Source organism: Pholis gunnellus (genome assembly GCF_910591455.1).
Source record: "Pholis gunnellus genome assembly, chromosome: 13".
Classification (NCBI taxonomy): Eukaryota; Metazoa; Chordata; class Actinopteri; order Perciformes; family Pholidae; genus Pholis; species Pholis gunnellus.
In genome coordinates, this window is record NC_136540.1 from 10,216,005 (window position 1) to 10,234,962 (window position 18,958).

Sequence of the window (18,958 nt, forward strand, 5' to 3'; positions counted from 1 at the left end):
CTGCTCTTAACATCGTGTTGAGACAGCAAAAATAAAAACGAGTGATCTGGAGAATTAAATGGAGAGGTCGATTAAAGATCTATCACTACACAATGCATTCGTAGTTTTATTGATGCATGCATTTGTTCAGTCCCTGCAAACAAAAACAATAAAATCTCGCTATGAGGTCTGCCATGCAAATGATGCAAACGTAAATAGAAATGTATATTTATATGTTGCGCTGTCTGCGGCTCTGATTACACAGAGCAGCAGGGGGAGCTGGACTCCACCAGGTTGCGGTCTCATTGGATGGCGAAGATGTGGGCGGATTTGCGCTGACGTTGCCCATACTCGGGATTAACTTGTTTTTATGTCACATTTTGCACCGGAGAGCCCGCTCAACTGCGGATTGTTGACATCGTGTGCTAGTTGGGCGTCTTCTAACCTTTTAAATTAGTCGTGTGTGTTGTGCACAAAACTGCTGATAGGTTGCCGGGCAGGCGCGTAGTTCAACGTGAGGTGCCTGGATGAGGAGCAGACGTCGCACGGGGCTGACGGTGCTGCTGTCCTGTCACACTGATGGGGGCCGACGGTAGTAAAAACAAGAAGGTGAGTTGCGTGAAATTCCTGGTTGCTGAAGTGTGACGCACGAAGAGGGGGGGGTTCCCCCGTTTCCATGACGTTTATTTAGCTCCTGAAATCCCCAGGTAGCAACGACGGTGCCAATCCGGGATGGCTGTGTTTAAACACAGTATATTGAAATAAAGTGTAATCAAATTGCGTAGTTGGTGATAAATTAGTAGTTTAAAGGGGTTGATGTTGCCCCTTAGAATCGTTTCTGTTATCTTCAAAAGCACGTTTTAATCTTTACGCTTTTACTTTGAAGAAGACATCTTCACGCTTCCGGTATTGGCATCTGACATCAATTTGCAATTAAACGCCTCAAAACAATGTCCAAATGAAATCGTAACGTTGCTCAGCCTCTGGTCAGATGTCAGGCAGATGTCACATTGTTTGCAGTTATTTCTGCTGAGTGACTATAGATGCGTCATTGCATTTGGCTCTGGTAGAAACATCCTGCGTGGTTGATTAAACACATACTGCTCCACAGAGCATCCGATCTGTAGTGCAGCCCAGAGGGGGAGGAGAAGGTTTGTGTGTGACTGCAGATTGGATGTAAATCAAGCGGTTATTTTTTTCTCTCTTTTTAAATCTTAAATGAGAGCTGGAAGCTGGTTGAGTGGAACTAACTGTTGGCCACTGCAGCTCCATCGATGCATTTTAGGGGGTTTGCACACGGACACAAAGTGAAATAAGACTGATAATCATGCAAATGTAATCTACAATCTTTGGATGGAGGTAGAGATTGATATTTCTCCCCCCACATTAACCTTTCATATGCAGTGACTGGCATTTCTGAGAAGCAAAGAAAATCAGTGACTGATATATCATCAGAATACATACATGTCCAATAGCTACAGAGTTGGAAATACTGTATTCCAACAGCTGAAGATATGTGTTTGCACTGAGCAGCTCCCCAGCTGTGTGTATATGAAGCAATGCTTACTTTGCCAGGTTAAACAGTGAATATAAATGTATTTTTAAAAGGCCATCCTTTTTGCCGTGCATAGCTTGAACCAGCACTGTTGACTCGTGAGTTTCTGGGTTATGAACTTCGAAAAGGTCAAGTAAAAGAAGAAAGTTGTTTTTAGCAGTGCACGCCTGCCTTGATAAGTGTTGATTGCATAAAGCACAAGTGAATAGTGCCTGCAGTTGGCTAAAACATGCAGAAATGCTAGCGAGGCCCTTAAGATCTTGGTAGAAAATTCACATAAATGTTTTTTTTAATGTCTTCCCAGAAAGCATATTCACTGACATGATTCATAATGTTGTGTTGCACCTGCAGCACCATCTCCTAATCTGTACCATAATGCTCCTCGGTGCATTCCTCTTCCTTTGTCTCCCCTACAGAGGGCCGCCGAGGGGCAGGAAGATGAGGACTTCTCATCTGGATGGCGTGGCTTCCTCTCCAGCATGGGTCTGTCTATCCCAGCAGGCCTATGTCGCCTGGCCCCACCCGCCCTGCGTCTGGGCCAGCATCGAATGCTCCAAGGCAAGGCCCCCGACATCCCGGAGCACGTGCTCAGGCTGGCGGGAGTCGGCCCGGGAAAGCTGAGAGCGGAGTGGAGCCTGCCGGGGTTCATTACCATGTTCCTGCCCGAATTCCCCCACAGAACTGTGCCCGGACACGAACACTTTCAGGTAGACCTCGAGTCCAACATAGACACAAATGATATGTGAGGCTTGATCTGATTGGATAATGGCTCCGTCTTTGTGTTTGTATCTCTCTCTGCCTCTGTCACTGTGTTTCACTCGTCCAGGTGTTGAGTTACATCGCCAAAGGTTCGTTTGGACCCATTCTGAAAGTGAAGGACAAGACCAAGCAGAAAACGTATGCTGTCAAAGTGAGTCTTCTGCTTGACTCTCACATTTTAAATGTGTTTATTTACTTGATCAAAGCCACAAATGAACAGCCAGTTTATCAATTCATGATAATAGTATGTAAATAGTCTTAAGTTAAAAGACAGTATGAGATAGATTGGGTTAGGGTTAAATACTTCTGACTATCAAAGGCCTGTATAATTGACTAATTTGCCAAATTACCGTCAAGTCAGAACAAGTCATTTTAACTGTAGTCATCGAGGCTTTTAATATACAAATCACTGCAATTGTACTGTAACAGTAAACTATAATAATGAAATCAGTATTTTTGTGCATGTCAAAATCCTTGCAGTCCTGTGTTGTGTAGTCTTATTTCATCTCAGTATTTTTGACGTCCAACAGGTTATACCTAAATCAGAGATTCTAAGACTCGGGGTGTTGGAGCAGTCAAAAGAAGAAGTTATCGTCCAGGTGGGTGTTGAGAACAAGTTGTGTATTTTTGACATTTTTCAGACATTAATCTCTGCATTTAAAATGACTTTTGCAGAAGTAAGATCTAACTAAAATATTAAATGTATAGGATTTGTGAAAAGGAACATAAAATATCTCATACAGATAATATGTTATAATACATATTCAATTCATTAATTATATCAACACTGATGGTATTCATGCTACAGTATAAATTAAATGCACGTAAGACTGAAGCTTATGTTGTGGGACGCATTGTAATTGGTCTGAGGAGGTGATACACTTTTTAGGTATTTTAATTCACTCTACCCTAAAAAATGATGCATCTGTAATGTCTAAGTTTATTATCTAATTCCAAACATGTACATTTTGAGTCTTTGCATTTCACCAACAACACCGTAAGTTGTAATTAAAGTCACATCACAGAAAAATCGTTGAGATTTTTCAGGTTGATCTTGGACTTTTGCCCACAGCGTCAGGTTCGCCACCCATTTGTCCATGACCTCCAGGACTGCTGGCAGACTCAGCGCCACCTCTACATTAGTGAGTCAGCCAGAGACCAGCGACCCGATCCTACCCAGATCCACTACCCAAAAACCCCTCACTCCACCCTTTCTCACCTCAACACTGGTAGTCTTGTCCAGAACCTCTCCACAATCCCCAACCCGACACCTAGAATAAGATGACAAAAAGAAGAGGAGATTCCCATAAAGTCTTTTTACTCTGGTTCTTTTACCCAGATACATCAGACCCCTACTCCCCCGATCTACCACTGCCTGTGTTTGCTCTGCCCCCCCCTTTTCCTCTCCTCCAAGGCATTTACCCTTTTTTCCAAATCAGCCACTGACTCAGAAAGCGTGACCCAGTTTGTTTGCTACCCCACCTCCTGTGAAATGAGAGCAGAGTTAGCCCCGGGAACAGATGTTGAACGCTGCTGCAACTCAGCAAGAACACATGTGTCACAATCAAAAGAGAGGACACCCCTGCTTGCTTAAACAGTGCATCATCACTGAATCATTAAGCCATGGATGTAGATGTGTGGCATATTTGGAGCAAATCAAGACTATTTAAAGCCATCCTCCTGTATTACAAGTAGAAAGGGATAATCCGTTGTTCCACACACACACAGCTATGCACTATTCACCCCCCACCCACCTTTTTGCCTTTATTTTCTAACACTGTGTGCTTGGCAGACTGACTACAGTAAATCACCTTTGTTTGGTTTGTAGAGAAATATAGTTTTACTCTGTCCTTGCTTCCTAATTACCCTCTTCTTTCCTAATTTCTTTCACCAGTGTGTGCTCCACATCCCGCTGACCTTCACAACCCCTCACACACCACATTGCATGACACAGAAACCTGTTTTAATGCTGTCTCTCCTACCACAGTGTGCGACTACTGCAGCACAGGAGACCTGTACACCTACTGGCAGATGATTGGTCAGTTCCCAGAGGACACAGTGCGAGTGTTTGCAGCAGAGTTGGGATGTGCGCTCGGTGGGTATGCTATGATACATAACCACCTCACTTTTATCCTCACATATCCCAATTAGATCAGAGGTGACTACAGGAAGGTTTCCCTAGCTAACAGTATTTAATTGTAAGTAATTATGAAAAGAGGACTCATTAAAATGAGAGGTGTTCTCAAAGGATCTGCCACAGCAACAAAGCCATGTCAAAAGCCAATGTCAGTAGGATTTGAAACACTTTGGTTCTTTAGTTGAGTTTTATCTTTTTGTTCTTCTTTGCTGTTTTTTCACAGGTTTCCTGCACGACTTTGGGATCATTCACAGAGACGTGAAGGTAAGAGAAGGAGGTCATTCACAACTTTTGGAACAAAATGTGAGACCATTTATGAAGTATAATAATAATTGAAGTATAATTATATTGAAATATATCAATGCAGTTAAAGTACAATTTAAGATGTGTTTTTCCTGTGTAGCTATTTGCAATTTTTATTATTTGCTGTTTCAGCCTACAGATCACGTTTTATGACTTTTCTTTTTTGTATTATTAAAATGCCCAACCTTGTGTGTAGAATAAGAATGAATTACCAAATTATAATGAGAATAAGACATGTAATACTCAGGAATATCTGCTACGAGATTCTTTTTCTTATCATAGTTATTTTGGTACGTTTGTGAATATGAATGGGAGTCTAATTTAGTCATTTTGGCATTGCTTTTGTAGATGGAGAATATCCTGCTTACAGACAATGGTGAGTAAAAAAACCAGCAGAGAGCAGCATAGCTCTGGTGTGCAGTCGACCTTTCCAGAGAACATCCTGACTGTGCACGTCTGTATCTCAATTCACATTAATGCTAACAGTACATCTGCGAGGGAAAAGCCTTTATACCCAACTACATATGCTAATGAGTTCTGATTAGGATGTGAATTTTTATATATTTTATACCAGTTGTAACTGCATCAGTAAGAAGAATCTCACGTGTGCATAATGATGTGGTTAAAATGGTCTGTTCTAGGACACCTCCGCTTAGCTGACTTTGGTTTGTCCCGTCGCCTGGAGAGAGGAGGAAGAGCTTTTACCATTTGTGGAACCATCCAATATATGGGTGAGAAATAATCCACCACATCCCCCGACTGAGGACATAGTAACAGACTCATGTTTTGTGCATTATTTCAATCAATTATACTAGGAAATTAAATTATAAATGTACAAAAATATAGTACATGCAGTGCTGTGAGCGTGCTCTGTCTGCTCTGCAGCCCCAGAGGTGCTCAGTGGTGGACCCTACAACCATGCAGCCGATTGGTGGTCGCTGGGAATCCTGCTTTTTTCATTGGTTACTGGGAAGGTGAGCTCTTGTTGCCGGCATGGCTCGGCATGTCCTGCATGATGAGCAGATATTACTCACAATCCTTCATTCAGTGAGGTAGCTGTTATTGATTTTTGCTAGGAAAGAAGGTTGTGTAGAATATATTAGATGCTTTCGTCGTGAGGTAATTTTACATTCAGTTTTGAGGACTCAAAGTGATATATCTTTTCTTAAATCTAGTCATTAAAAGCTTTATCTTTTGCCATGTAAAAGTCTAAAATCTGGCCTTCTGCCAATGGAAACAATCTAAATTATTTCTCAAACTCTCTTCAGTTCCCCATGCCTCCAGAGCCAGACCACTGCAGTATGCTGAGGAAAGTGAGGAGTTTTCCCTATGAAATGCCCCTCAGCCTCAGCTCCCCACTGGCCTTGTTAATAACGGAGGTAATTACACAAAGTGTAATAATAAAGCTAGAAAACAATTTGATTACATGCATTAGTATCTACTAACTCAGTTTGGCTATACGTTTCTCTGACCAGCTTTTGTGCAAAACTCCGACCCGCCGCCTGAGGACCCTCGATCGTTTCAAACGCCAAACCTTCTTCCGTGGAACAACTTTTGACCTCGCCCTCCTGCAGCGCCAGCCTGTGGAGGTAACCGACGAATGTCTGAATGTAGCCAGTTTGGTTGTTCAAACGTGAGTCAGATTGGGATTTTAGTAAAAGCAAAATGTTTTTGTTTGTTTGTTGTTGTCACTGTTCAGGTGATTCTGGAGCTGAGAGAGAGACCAGACCGGGCTGCCAAAGCTCGACGAGGCCTCACTTTGTCTCTGCAGCCTCTCAAAGGTTTCGACTACGACTCGTTCCTCAGCCCTCCGTCCACGCCGGACACACAGCTGGATGCCGACGCACAAACCCACACAGCTGCACCGCTCCCCGGCCCGGCACTCCCTCTGAAACCTGCTCAGGAAAAAGGCTTACGTAGAGAAGTGTTTGTGTGACAGAGTTTACAGTATGGTTTCCAACACCCTAAAGTAATGGCCTACATGTATAAACAGCTGATTATGATTTCATTTGACCTATAGTTAAGAATAGAATGATTTATTTGAGTAACATTTGAGAACTTTCCCTCTTGTATTGGCAAGTTTTATGTTTTTTGTGACGTGCTGAACACTTTTTAAAATTTTTTTACTCGTTTGCCTTTTTCCAATGAGCACCTTTTCAAGCCTACTGGATTTGTTCAATAGTTGTGCAAGAAAGATTGCACTATTGTTGTCTATGTATTCAAGTGACTGGTCAAATCACCTCACATGGAAAAGTCATGCTGGTTGAAGACGATGCACAGATTTCTTTTCTTTTTCTTCAAGTTGTATGTAGTTAAGTAATAATCAATTCAAAAGTCCTCAGCAAAATGAGTTATTTATGAACTTCTGCCTTTATTTTCTTGTTGCATGATGATAAAACTTTTGGCAGAAGTGGATGAAAGAAACTCCTTGCCGCGTCTTCTTAGTGATTATGCTGTGATTCTGTACCTTTTATTAGTGCTGGGATATAACTTCTCCCTAACTTGACCTTTACTGCCTAAATTCTGTAGCAGCAGAATCGTCTCTCCTCCTGTACTATCTAAAGTCATGCGAGCATCACAACATCAGATAAAGATGTGAACGCCTTCAACGTCTGCGTTAGTTTGAATCATTCATAACTCAGGGGAGCACTCGCCAGTTCTCCAAGGTAAGCCTAGGCTTTCACTCCAAGATGGCACCCGTCTGTACAGATATGATCTAAGACTGTATGAACAACAATACTGTTTACCTCCAGTTAACATTTTGATAGACACAGGACTTTTTCTATTGTGTAAGGCTGCCGTAACCAGCCAGTAATCACACCTTCATGCAAGCTTACCCGATCATCAGATTATATTATGATTTTGTAAAGTATGCCCTGATGTGTACCCAGAATGCCTCACATGTATGATCCTGAGCTTGCTTTTTACTGTCACCAAAAAATGCATATTTATACAATCATATTTATAAATTTTGTGGATGCTATTTGATGTTATATGTTATGGTACATTGTATTTTTGTAATTACCATGTAGCACAGATGGGATATTAAACTCTTACTAAACAGCGACCTGCTCATTTGGATGTTTTTGTCCGTGTGAGATGGCTTGAAGAAAGAGAGCCATTGCTTCACTTTTGCTATCAGTTACGCCACATTGTTTCTGCAGAAGTATTGCATATGTTTGGTTAAGAAAATACATTGTGTACAGTATCCTGCAGTGAACGTTTACTGAAGTGTGCTGTACTTTAGTGCAATTTATAATGTATACTTTAACTTCACTACATTTCAGAAGGTAGCATTGCACTTTTTACTTCCCTACATTTATTTGAAGCTTTAGTTACTAGTTGCTTAACAGATTAATAATTTAGAAAAAGCATATAAAATATGAGGCCTTTTTATAGAGCACATTAAACTATCCAACTGTACATAAAGTCATTATTTATTGTTGATTTTACCTTGACCAGCTTTAACATTAAACTGCAGTATTTTTCACTTTTGTCATTCTGTAATAAATGTTTAATTTATTTTCAAACAGAAAAAAAAAAAACGAGCTGTAGATTAAAACACGTTTCACATCGTTTTCCTGTTTCCTTCAAAGATGCAGAATCATGCTGCAGCCATTGCACTGAGCTAAGATGATGCTTACCCGGCGCATGCGCGTTCGCTTATTGAGCGTCTGGACCGTCACGTGACGCAGCGATGACAGGCTCCGCCCCCCGGCTCGAGGCTTTTGTATAGGGTCACGTTGCGCTGCAGCAGTGAAACAGGAGACCGCTCTGCATCCTCCGCACCCAGCTCACCTGCTCTCTCTTCGCCCAGACACCCATCAGCAGGTAAGACCCAAATAAAAACAGCCTCAGACACTCTTTGTGTGTTATTCATATATATATATATATATATATATATAGAGAGAGAGAGAGATTATAACGATGATGGGGGTGATGCTGCTCTAACGTTACAACATAAAGCTAACTTTATCTACATTTATTGCAACTGTCAGGATCGTCACCTGTGGCTCGTGCATCCTCACATTGCAGAGTAAGCTATATCAGTCTCCGCTCTTATTGGTAGTTTTATTTAAAGTTGCGTATTTCACTCCACCGTCGAAATATGCAACAGGAAGAGCACAACAATGATGACCTTCAGAGATGAAGATTGGGCCTGTTGCGTCCGTCCTCTGTTTAAATCAACACTCCAGATGTTTCACGTGTTTAATTAATACAAATTGTGGTTATTAATCCGGGTGGCAGCAGTGTCGTTGTGCCTGTCAGTGTGTACCTGTCTCTGAGCACGTAGACCTCCATGGTGTGATGTGATGGGAGGCGGGGCTCGGTCTCCGTTGGTAGCTTCACACGTCAACGCTTCGGTACAACCAGACTTCCACTTATAATAATGATAATAACACTCAAACAGCTATATTTATATTCCGCTAATGGTCCCTGTTCACACACACACGTGAATATGTGTGTTAGTCTTGTGTGATAAACTGAATATATTTGTGTTTAGGACTATAAGCAGTTTCAGTATGTGGGCTTGGCCTTGAGATGAGGGGCATTTTATAGACTAAACCATGAATACATTGTGCTGTGGAAAATCTGCATACTAATTAATAATCTGCATCTAATGATTATTTCCATCATCGATTCATTTTCGGATTATAATCTTTAAAAAATGCCCATAAAATGATAAAGATATTCAGTTTTTTCTAATCATTTGAGATCTAGAGTAAAGAAACAAAATGGAGGTTATGAATGACTGCACAACATAAGAACATAGTGTACATAACATCCATTATAATATAATTTAATGTTAGTAATCATATGGAGGAAAAGAAAAACCTCTATTTTAATCACATTGTCCAACATATAGATTTAAAAAAAAAAATGTATTTCACCGGTGTTTAAGGTGTCACCTCGTGTAATCTGCACATTTTCACCAGTGTCGCCCTCTCTCTCCGTGCTGCAATGCACGCAGCCTTGACGTCTGGCTCAGGTTGTTGAGCTGCATGGGAAACAGTGCTGCTAGCTCTGCTGGACCAAGGCCCAAGAAGGCTTTTTAGAGCTGCCCTGTAGGAGCCATTTCACATCCCTAAAGCTCATGCAGCTTGCAGTGTAGAGAAACAACCATGGTGGGTAAACCTCAAGATGGTGATAATAATAAATATATCCTATTTTCTATTCAGCCCTGTCCTCTCCATACTCCACACATGCTTATAATATTAAAAGGCTACATGTGCCCGTCCCTGCCTACAGCCAAATAGGCAAATATATTGCACTTTCACGCTTGCAGCAATGCTTCAAAAAATCACCTGTTGCAGCGCGATCGCTATAGATGTAGATTCTGCAGTGAGTTTGTCATTTACCTATATTTGTGGTGTTCACTACACCCTGGTTTGGTAAGTGGGCCGCATGCAGCATCAGTTCGATAGAGAAGGATTGACTGACTGTAGTGTGACGTAACCATCCTGGGGCTTAATGGGTTCCCCTTAAATTAAAGGCATCCGAGTGGTATAAATGTGTATTTAACTGTAAGTTTTCCCTGTAATCTGTAACTGTCAGTCTGGTCTGCAGTGTGGTTGCTGTGCACTGCGTTTGACTGCTAACATATTAACATGCAGTGATCACAGTCTTGAGGGGGAGTTTTGCATGACGCCACAGTGGGGAGTTGGCTGTCGCATCTTGATGTCGCAGTGCAGAAGTGGTGTCGGTGAGGCCGACCACGGTGCAACAGGCTGGAGAGGTACACGATGGAGAGAAAGTAAAGACAACTAAATACTCATCTCTAGCTGTCTCTCCTTTTTTTCTCAAATGTCGTCCTATGAAAACGGCATTTTTTTTTTAATGACCAATGGTTGAAGTGCCCTTGAGCAACTGGAAACATTCCATTGCTTCCCTTATCTTAATAGGCCATCAGAAATAATTGTTGAAAGTTTTGAAACTTGAATCATTTATCTCATTGATTTCCAGTGTGTGCTACAGCAGAGGATCAATCAATACGAGACGACACATATTTAATCAATATATTTCATATTTACTTATATGAATATTTGTAAAATAACATTATCAGAATAAAAAATGACTTCAAGGTTACTCCACACCCGGGAAATTGTTTAGCAGAGGTGTTACACCTCATCTCGTTATCCATGCAGTGATTACATTAAGGTTTAATATAATATAACACTGAATATGTGGCAGTTGCACTGTAATAATTTCATGTGACGTCAGTGGAGGCTGCTCCACTAGAAAGCACTGAGGGAGACCAAGGACTTCAAAATAGACCCATTACCGTCACTCATCCAGCAGTGCATCCGCCAAAACATGTTGGCATTAAATCAATATATCTTTACCATTAGTGTTCCTCCATTTTGTTACCAAAATGGCGTTTCCCTGTGCAGCATTCCACCAGGCCTTTCAAAGCTCTCACCAGCTTGGAGTGGCTAATTGTGATGAAGGACAGCTTTATTTTAAGGGCGTACACCAGGGGTCGCCAATAGGCGGACCGCGGTCCGGATCCGGACCCAGACGCGGTTCTATCCGGACCCGGACGTGTAACTGATGGATAATTGACTATTATACATTTTGGCGGAGCGCTTCTATTTTAACCTGCACAGCTTTTCCAGCCTTTACGGCAGTCGTTCGGCAGTCCAGGAAATACACTGACCAATCACATACGTTGTAAATCGTCTCACGTGACGCTACTCAGCCAATCAACTATCTGTATTCTGAAACGCATCGTGAGCCGAGTGAGATTTGGACACAGACCCGGGAGACGGAGAGAGAGCAGCGGGAAAAGTAAGTCAGAGAATTTTACATGGCGTGCTCTAAAAAGATAAGTGGACCACGAAAACAGAGCTTTTAACAAAGAATGGACAAACTCTTATTTGTTCATTCTTCCTGCTGGCGCTACTAAACGACTCGTATGTTCAGATACCGTGGCCATTATTAAATGCGCCGATGTGAAACGCCACTATGAGACCAAACACACATCTTTAGACCAAACACTCCAGTCTGAACTGAGGGCAAGATGTTGAGATGTGTAGAGATTGTTTATTATAAAGTTCACTGAGACCGTTATGATGTGAAATGGATTTAACAAAGAGAAGAAAATAGTTCACTCCAGCCACACTTTTCATTCATTTTTCAAAAATCAAGCAATTTCTTTTAAGATGTAAGTTTTTCAAAAATTCATTTGTGTATTTTATTTTTAGATGGAGCCCTTATTTTACTTGAAATGAGAGAACATTTATTTTTGTATTTCTATGTATTATTTATAATCCATCCAGTTAAATTTTAAAATGTAATTATATATTATATTTTAAAATATAATTGATGTGTACTTTCTTTATTTGATTTGACAGTTGTTGACTACACAGAGACTTTGTTACTACAACTAGGCTTCTTGAATATATATATTGCAATAAATAGCGAAAGTTAGATATTGTAATGTTCCGGACCTTTGCACGAGGAGATTTTCTCAATCTGGACATTTCGGAATTTTAATTGAATACCCCTGGCGTACACGATTAAAAAATGCCTCAATCCAGTTTGTTTCTAGATGACAGAATGTGCTCAGAAGTAGAAACGTGCATTGTCTAACCATACACAGTATATCAATATTTTGAACAGTGTATTGCCACCAAACCTGCTCCAGGCTGATCATATATCAGAGGTAGGTCACATGCACACAGCAGGGCATTGTCCTTCAAGGTCTTCTTTCCACGGCTTCAGGCAATATAAAAGACATTTCCAGCCTTTATTTTTGTCATTCAGCTCCATATTTCCAATTGAAAAGAGGACTTTTTTTGTGGTTTTAATTTAAAGCATATTTGGTAACTTCCCTTTTGGGTTTGACTGAGCATTGCATAAATCCTCAGCAGAAACCGACCACACTTGACCAAAAGCCTGTGAAAATGTGTTGTCGAAGCACGCAGGCGCTTCACAAAAGCATGCTGAGCATGACTTTTGTCTGGCCGGCAGTGGAGCAGGGATGTGCACGCACAAACACACCGAAGTCCCACACTTTATGCCCTTGCCTTCGAGTTGGCCTTTATCAAGTGTAAATAGCCTCTATTATTCACTGGAGAGGTCTACATGCACTTTATACTCCTGGTCTAACTTTTCCACTCAGGGGGACGTATTGTCCCCTAGCAGGCCTGACCTCTGTAATTTCACCTGCACGTAGTATTTCACTATTAGCAGCGAGCCGTGCCTGACGGTTGTGTTGCGGTAGCTGCAGACTGCTTTCATTGAGCGGCCTGTGTGTGTGTGTGTGTGTGTGTGGGTGCGGGTGCTTTAAAGGTTGTTATCTCACAGCTTTAAGCTGAGGATTAACACAAAGGATTTAGGGAATGTCAGCCAGTGTCCTACCAAGACCAACCTGCCTCAGTTTGACTTCCAGTGGTCAGTTTATCGTTGAGCTACACCAAACCCTCCCAGTAGTTTATATTTTGTGTTACAGGATACAATTGATGTGGTTTATATTGTTAAATCCAGTGTCCTCACACTAAAGTACAATTTATCCTAAAATGATGTTCGTCACTCAAGGAGTAGCTTCCAGTCATGAAACGGATTCATCCACAGCTGATCCAATATTCCTTGAGATGAACAAATCTATAACCGGTGACGTCGCTCGCTGGGCGGGGCTTAGTGCGGCTGACTAGAGAGGGAAGTCACAGCCTGTTCCCTGGCAGAGCCGGCATTAGTGCGAGTGATGCGTTTCAGGAATGTGGCGACAATGGGAATTTACAAACTCCACGCACGCTCATATTGTATGCGTCCAGTAGGCTGCCTCGGTGGGGCACAGCGTGAGGTTTAAAGGGAAACTAGATGGGGGGTGATTACAAGACATGCATTCATCACAGCAAAGACGTAAAAGGGTCGGTATACGTGCAACGCACGAAGACAGATATAATGACATCAAGGGGAGAACAGGAGACGGTAGAGCGTTGCTGAGGAGAGAGAAATGAGCCGTGCTGCATGCAGTCCTGCTGCTACAATGAGGACTGTCAGCAGAATATATAGCAGCCCTGTTGCACAATCACTCCCTCTCTGTCTTCTGTGCTCCTAATGGGGGATGGGGTTACGTAACTGCGTATTTACGACTGAGCGCAGATGGGAATACGGAACAAAATAATCTGGTTTGAAGCGCTTGTGTGCATGTTAGCACGTCGTGATAACGCTGCTGCTGCCAGGAATCAGGAAGCGCATCTCCTGCTCATACTCATTGGTTTTCAATCACGACTCACACACACATGTTGGCTTCTGGGATTGTGTGACTTGTCTTGAAGTGCCATCTTGTAGGACTTTTGTCCCTTTCACCCATCCTCCCGGCCTTATTGAGAAGACCTTAGTGCTGCAGCGAGGTAGACAATAGAGGGACAAAACAATGAGGCCGGCGCTGGGCAGTGTTCCAAGTGGAAACAATGTGACCTCTTCATGGCTTTTCTCTCTCTCTGTTTCAGCCACCATGACTCACCAGTATCCCGCACTGACTCCTGAGCAGAAGAAGGAGCTGCAAGACATCGCAGAGAGGATAGTCGCTCCAGGAAAAGGCATCCTCGCAGCCGATGAATCCACCGGTACGCATGCACGTGTGTGTGTGTGTGTGTGTGTGTGTGTGTGGTTTGCAAAATAACAACACCACTAAAGATCTTTCTTGTGAAGTTCATCACGCAAGAGGAACAATATGATGCATAGATAGATGCAAGTCATCAGTCCTGATCTTCTACTGTTCATCAAGTCTGAGTCATGACTGAATACCTGTGTGTTTGTTGCTTACAGGCAGCATGGGGAAACGTTTGAACCCCATCGGGGTTGAGAACACAGAGGAGAACAGGCGTCGCTACCGCCAGCTGCTCTTCACAGCCGACCAGCGCATCGACAACTGCATCGGAGGCGTCATCTTCTTCCACGAAACCCTCTACCAGAACACAGACGATGGCACTAACTTCTCCCAGCTCATCCGGGACCGGGACATGGTTGTTGGCATCAAGGTAGACAACACTCCATGAAACCTCCAGAGTAGACCTCTTTAGTTGAGTCTTGGAAGCTCGGCCTGCTTTTGTTGACTGTTTGCTTTGCCTCTGAATGTGCCCACAGCCACGGCGTTGATATTATACTGCAGCCAAGTATTTCAGTTCAGCAGTCAAAAACGTCATCGTTTGTTTGGCTGGTAAAACTAGAAAGACTCCTACGTGTATATGAAAACACAGACTCCTTGTCAGCGTGTTTAGACACACACACAGACACACTCGCAGATCAGGAAAAACTGGGTGAAAGAGGACAAATGTTCAGGAAAGCTGTGTTTAGTTGAGAAAGGGAGATTATATCAGATGCTCTGCATGATGTACTCGGCCATATTATAGAAGCAAAAAATGGTTCCCTTGAGAATTTTAGTTGTGATACAAAATCACATGTACAAAATTCATTTTAAACAATGTCTGCTTCCCTCCATACAGGTGGACAAAGGTGTTGTGCCCCTCGCTGGAACAAATGGAGAGACCACCACCCAGGGTAGGTGTGACATAAGCAACACACACACTCTCAAAGCCTCACACACTTTACCAAAAACCCCATGCCGTGTTTCTGACGGATGGTTCTGTGTGTGTGTGTGTGTGTGTGTGTGTGTGTGTGTGTGTGTGTGTGTGTGTGTGTGTGTGTGTGTGTGTGTGTGTGTGTGTGTGTGTGTGTGTGTGTGTGTGTGTGTGTGTGTGTGTGTGTTGGAGTGCAGGTTTGGACGGGCTGGCTGAGCGCTGTGCGCAGTACAAGAAGGACGGCGCGGACTTCGCCAAGTGGCGCAGCGTGCTGAAGATCAGCGACACCACGCCCTCCGAGCTGGCCATCCTAGAGAACGCTAATGTTCTGGCACGATATGCCAGCATCTGCCAGCAGGTTAAAGATATTTCATTTGTATTAAATGTGGGGGACTTGAGGACACTTTTGAACATTATAACAAACTCTTGGATATGATCCATATCTAATATGGGAGTTTGCCTTAAACGTATACTTTGCAATGTCTCCTAGAATGGTATTGTTCCTATTGTGGAGCCTGAGATCCTTCCTGATGGAGACCATGACCTGAAGCGTTGCCAGTACGTCAGTGAGAAGGTGAATATATAGACTATATAGTATATGACACAAACCAGTGTAAACGTCCCGTAAAGTTTCTGTTTGACATACAAGCGTCTCTGTCCTGCTGCTAGGTCCTAGCTGCAGTGTACAAGGCCCTGTCAGACCACCATGTGTACCTGGAAGGGACTCTGCTGAAACCCAACATGGTCACACCTGGACACGCTTGCCCCACCAAGTACAGCAGCGAGGAAATCGCGATGGCTACCGTCACCGCCCTGCGCCGCACCGTGCCTCCTGCTGTCACGGGTCAGAGACGGACCTCAAAACTACTCATTTATTATTCTAAAAAGACACTTGCTGCCGTAGTATAAATAATGTATTGTGTAAATTCTTATTATTTCTGAATCATTTCCGTATATATTTTCCTGGAAATGATTCTGTGATGTGAAATAGAGAGACATTTAAGACTGTTATTGTATTTCCTTGAAGCAACTGCTCCATTTAAACAGTTTAATTAAAGTAAATACTTATTCATTACTCATTCATAGCTGGGAATTGTTCTGTATTAGTTGAATTGTATGCCTGCTTGTATAACTGACCTGCTGTGCTATGGCTTCAGGGTATGTTAGCTTAGCCTATAATTGGAATGAATTAATTGGATGCGTACCAGTCGAGTGCTGCCTCCATTTTACATATAATTAGTGCCAAATTACAACACAGTACTTTCTGGAAAATTACATAAGAAATCATTCGGATGTATTGCAAGAGAATGCATTGTTATACATCAAGATACCTTATTTGTTCCACCCGCTGGTATTAAGAAGGCCAGATCATTTCCATTTATAGAATTTGAAGGCTTCAGTGTTGTATGAAATCAGGTTTGAGAAGATAAATAATGTCTGTATTTGCTTTTTTTCATTCTCAGGAGTGACGTTCTTGTCAGGTGGCCAGTCTGAAGAAGAGGCCAGCATGAACCTCAACTCCATCAACAACTGTCCACTCGCCAAGCCCTGGGCGCTGACTTTCTCCTACGGCCGCGCCCTGCAGGCCTCTGCCCTGAACGCATGGAGAGGAGAGCTGAACAACGAGAAGGCCGCCGCCGAGGAGTTCATCAAGCGTGCAGAGGTCCGACAAAAAACGCGAACCGTGAGAATGTTACCGAAACTCCCTCTGTGCGATGTTGTTAACGGACCCTTTTTTTTCGTCTCTTCTTCAGGCTAACGGTCTGGCTGCGCTCGGCAAGTATGAGTCTTCTGGAAGCGGTACCGCCGCGGGAAAATCCCTCTACGTGGCTAATCACGCCTACTAAACATCCGCCACATCACACTGTGGTCTAGTTATAGTCTTATATCTGCTCTGCTGTTCCCCCTCACTCCTCCATCAATCATAGGCCTGCGCTGTCTACTGTACTTTAGAGATGTCAGAGTTAATATAAATTACATGATTAGAAGTGTATTTAAAAACATACTGGGGAAACTAACATACTAAAGGGAACAGGCTTGTTTTTATTTCTATACAACCAAACAAATCAAAATTAGGAAGTCAGAAGCTAAACAACATTAACAGTAGATCACGATAATCAGTCAGGATTCTGTCTCACTTTCTCCCCCACATGATAAATCTTGAGCCACTCCCAAACAGGGAGGTGTATGTGTCGGTGTGTCGGTGTTTCGCTTCTGTCAAAAACGCAGTATTGGCTCATCCTTAAAGCGCTAAACTAACATTCTACCTGACAGTGAGACCAACTGATTATTAGTGGCATCGGCATATCCATTAAGGGACAAGAGACTAAGACGAACAGTGTGAACACGTTGACTTTTCAGATTCAAGTTGATCATTTGAGCGACTGTCCAAGAGTGCGGAGTGCTTGTAGCTCCAGCAGCGGTCTGTAGACCCTCACCAGGATTCATCTTAACGTTTCTGTTCACACACTGTTCTTGTGTGTCTATTCTCAGTATAACATTATCTTTAAACTACATACAGTATTTAATGTATTCAGTTGTGTGACGGTGTCGATATTATGTGATGCTTGTTTGTGTGTCACCCCCCCCCCTCCCTCTCCTGATTCCCCCAGCCCGCCCGCCCCACAGGAGATGAGATGGTATCTGTTGATATAATGTGGACCAATTCCTGGGGTTAGCAGCGGGGGGAATCAGTCACTGCTGTGCTGGAATACTGTGATGTGTGTGATGTTAATATTGTTCTTGAATCACTTTGTGTGTCAAATAGTGGAGAAAAATAAACCTAAGAACTAAAAAAAACTAGCCCGAAATCTCTTTGTGTTACGTTATTGACTCTATTCTTGTGATGGCTACACCAAAATTTTATTCTGCATGCTTTACACTTGTCACAACCGTCATGCAATAGCCTTCTTGTATTACTTTATATGTCATGTTCACCCAGCCTATTTACTTCCAGTTAGTTAATTACAGTGGTGGGAGAAGTATTAAGCAATAACCCACTTTTACTATTGTATATGATGTATTACTGGTACATTAGTGTAGAAGTTCATGGTCGTGCAAATTTCAACTATGAACTAATGAACATCATGTTTGTAGCGTAGCTGTCCTGTGCAAACCACGCTTCTCTAGAATGTAAAGTTTTCATGAGCTCAGAAAAGTGATGCATTTTCCAGCTGATCAAAGAGGGTTTTAAATATATTTTAGTTTAAGAAGTAAGCAAATTTCCTCAACCCATTAAGGAACACTTTACCCTTAACACAACACAGCTAAATCTTGCATTTGTGGCCTAAAGGTTATACCAGAAAGTCACCAGAGATCAGCTTGATCATCATCATTAGTAAGCCTCAAAATGTATGTAGTCTTGACACTAAACAAGTAAGTGACATAAGGTTTCTTTTTCTTGTCAAATTTGTATTTTTTGACAATTATAAGTGTTTATTTAAGCCACCACGTGGGGCGCTGGTTGCCAAGTTCTCACATTGTGTTTGTGCGTTTGAAATGTTCACCGGATGGGCTAACGGTTACTGCCCTCTCGCCTTCTCTTTGTGTGGGACGAACAAAGATTTGTTTTATACAATATTAACTAAATTAAATTAAATCGCGGCTATACTGTTTATAAGAAGACTATGTATCTGGATCACGACTTGCTGTTGTTTTACCACACACACAGACTGTATATATAAAAAGGTATCTGTG

General features: G+C 42.4%; 2 protein-coding genes across 3 annotated transcripts; both read left to right on the plus strand.

Annotated features, from left to right (window-relative positions):
- The first annotated feature begins 398 nt into the window (after positions 1–398).
- Positions 399–7,735, plus strand: rskrb (ribosomal protein S6 kinase related b). Its single transcript, XM_079171201.1, has 13 exons — positions 399–588; positions 1,951–2,241; positions 2,361–2,444; positions 2,824–2,892; positions 3,366–3,435; positions 4,281–4,388; positions 4,654–4,694; positions 5,082–5,109; positions 5,375–5,464; positions 5,619–5,707; positions 6,002–6,112; positions 6,209–6,322; positions 6,433–7,735. Exons 1-13 carry the CDS (start codon positions 559–561, stop codon positions 6,667–6,669), a joined length of 1,362 nt encoding a protein of 453 aa, XP_079027327.1. The 5' UTR covers positions 399–558; the 3' UTR covers positions 6,670–7,735.
- A 727-nt stretch (positions 7,736–8,462) lies between these two features.
- On the plus strand, positions 8,463–18,038 carry aldocb (aldolase C, fructose-bisphosphate, b). Of its 2 annotated transcripts, none has more exons than XM_079170957.1 (9): positions 8,463–8,564; positions 14,192–14,308; positions 14,511–14,722; positions 15,188–15,242; positions 15,460–15,620; positions 15,753–15,836; positions 15,932–16,106; positions 16,726–16,925; positions 17,017–18,038. In XM_079170957.1, the coding sequence occupies exons 2-9, from the start codon at positions 14,197–14,199 to the stop codon at positions 17,107–17,109; spliced, it is 1,092 nt and encodes a 363-aa protein (XP_079027083.1). In that variant the 5' UTR covers positions 8,463–8,564; positions 14,192–14,196; the 3' UTR covers positions 17,110–18,038. The 2 variants fall into 2 exon arrangements, with proteins under 2 accessions (XP_079027083.1, XP_079027084.1); XM_079170958.1 differs by lacking the exon at positions 8,463–8,564 and adding an exon at positions 13,932–14,092.
- Positions 18,039–18,958: the final 920 nt, after the last annotated feature.

Bases quoted from the DNA above. Each gene is read 5' to 3' on its own strand.
- rskrb (XM_079171201.1), top strand. From the start codon at position 559: ATGGGGGCCGACGGTAGTAAAAACAAGAAG. The intron at 2,445-2,823 runs GTGAGTCTTCTG...GACGTCCAACAG, and splicing joins AGAAAACGTATGCTGTCAAA to GTTATACCTAAATCAGAGAT. The intron at 3,436-4,280 runs GTGAGTCAGCCA...CTCCTACCACAG, and splicing joins TCAGCGCCACCTCTACATTA to TGTGCGACTACTGCAGCACA.
- aldocb (XM_079170957.1), top strand. From the start codon at position 14,197: ATGACTCACCAGTATCCCGCACTGACTCCTGAGCAGAAGAAGGAGCTG. The intron at 14,309-14,510 runs GTACGCATGCAC...TGTTGCTTACAG, and splicing joins CGCAGCCGATGAATCCACCG to GCAGCATGGGGAAACGTTTG. The intron at 15,621-15,752 runs GTTAAAGATATT...AATGTCTCCTAG, and splicing joins ATGCCAGCATCTGCCAGCAG to AATGGTATTGTTCCTATTGT.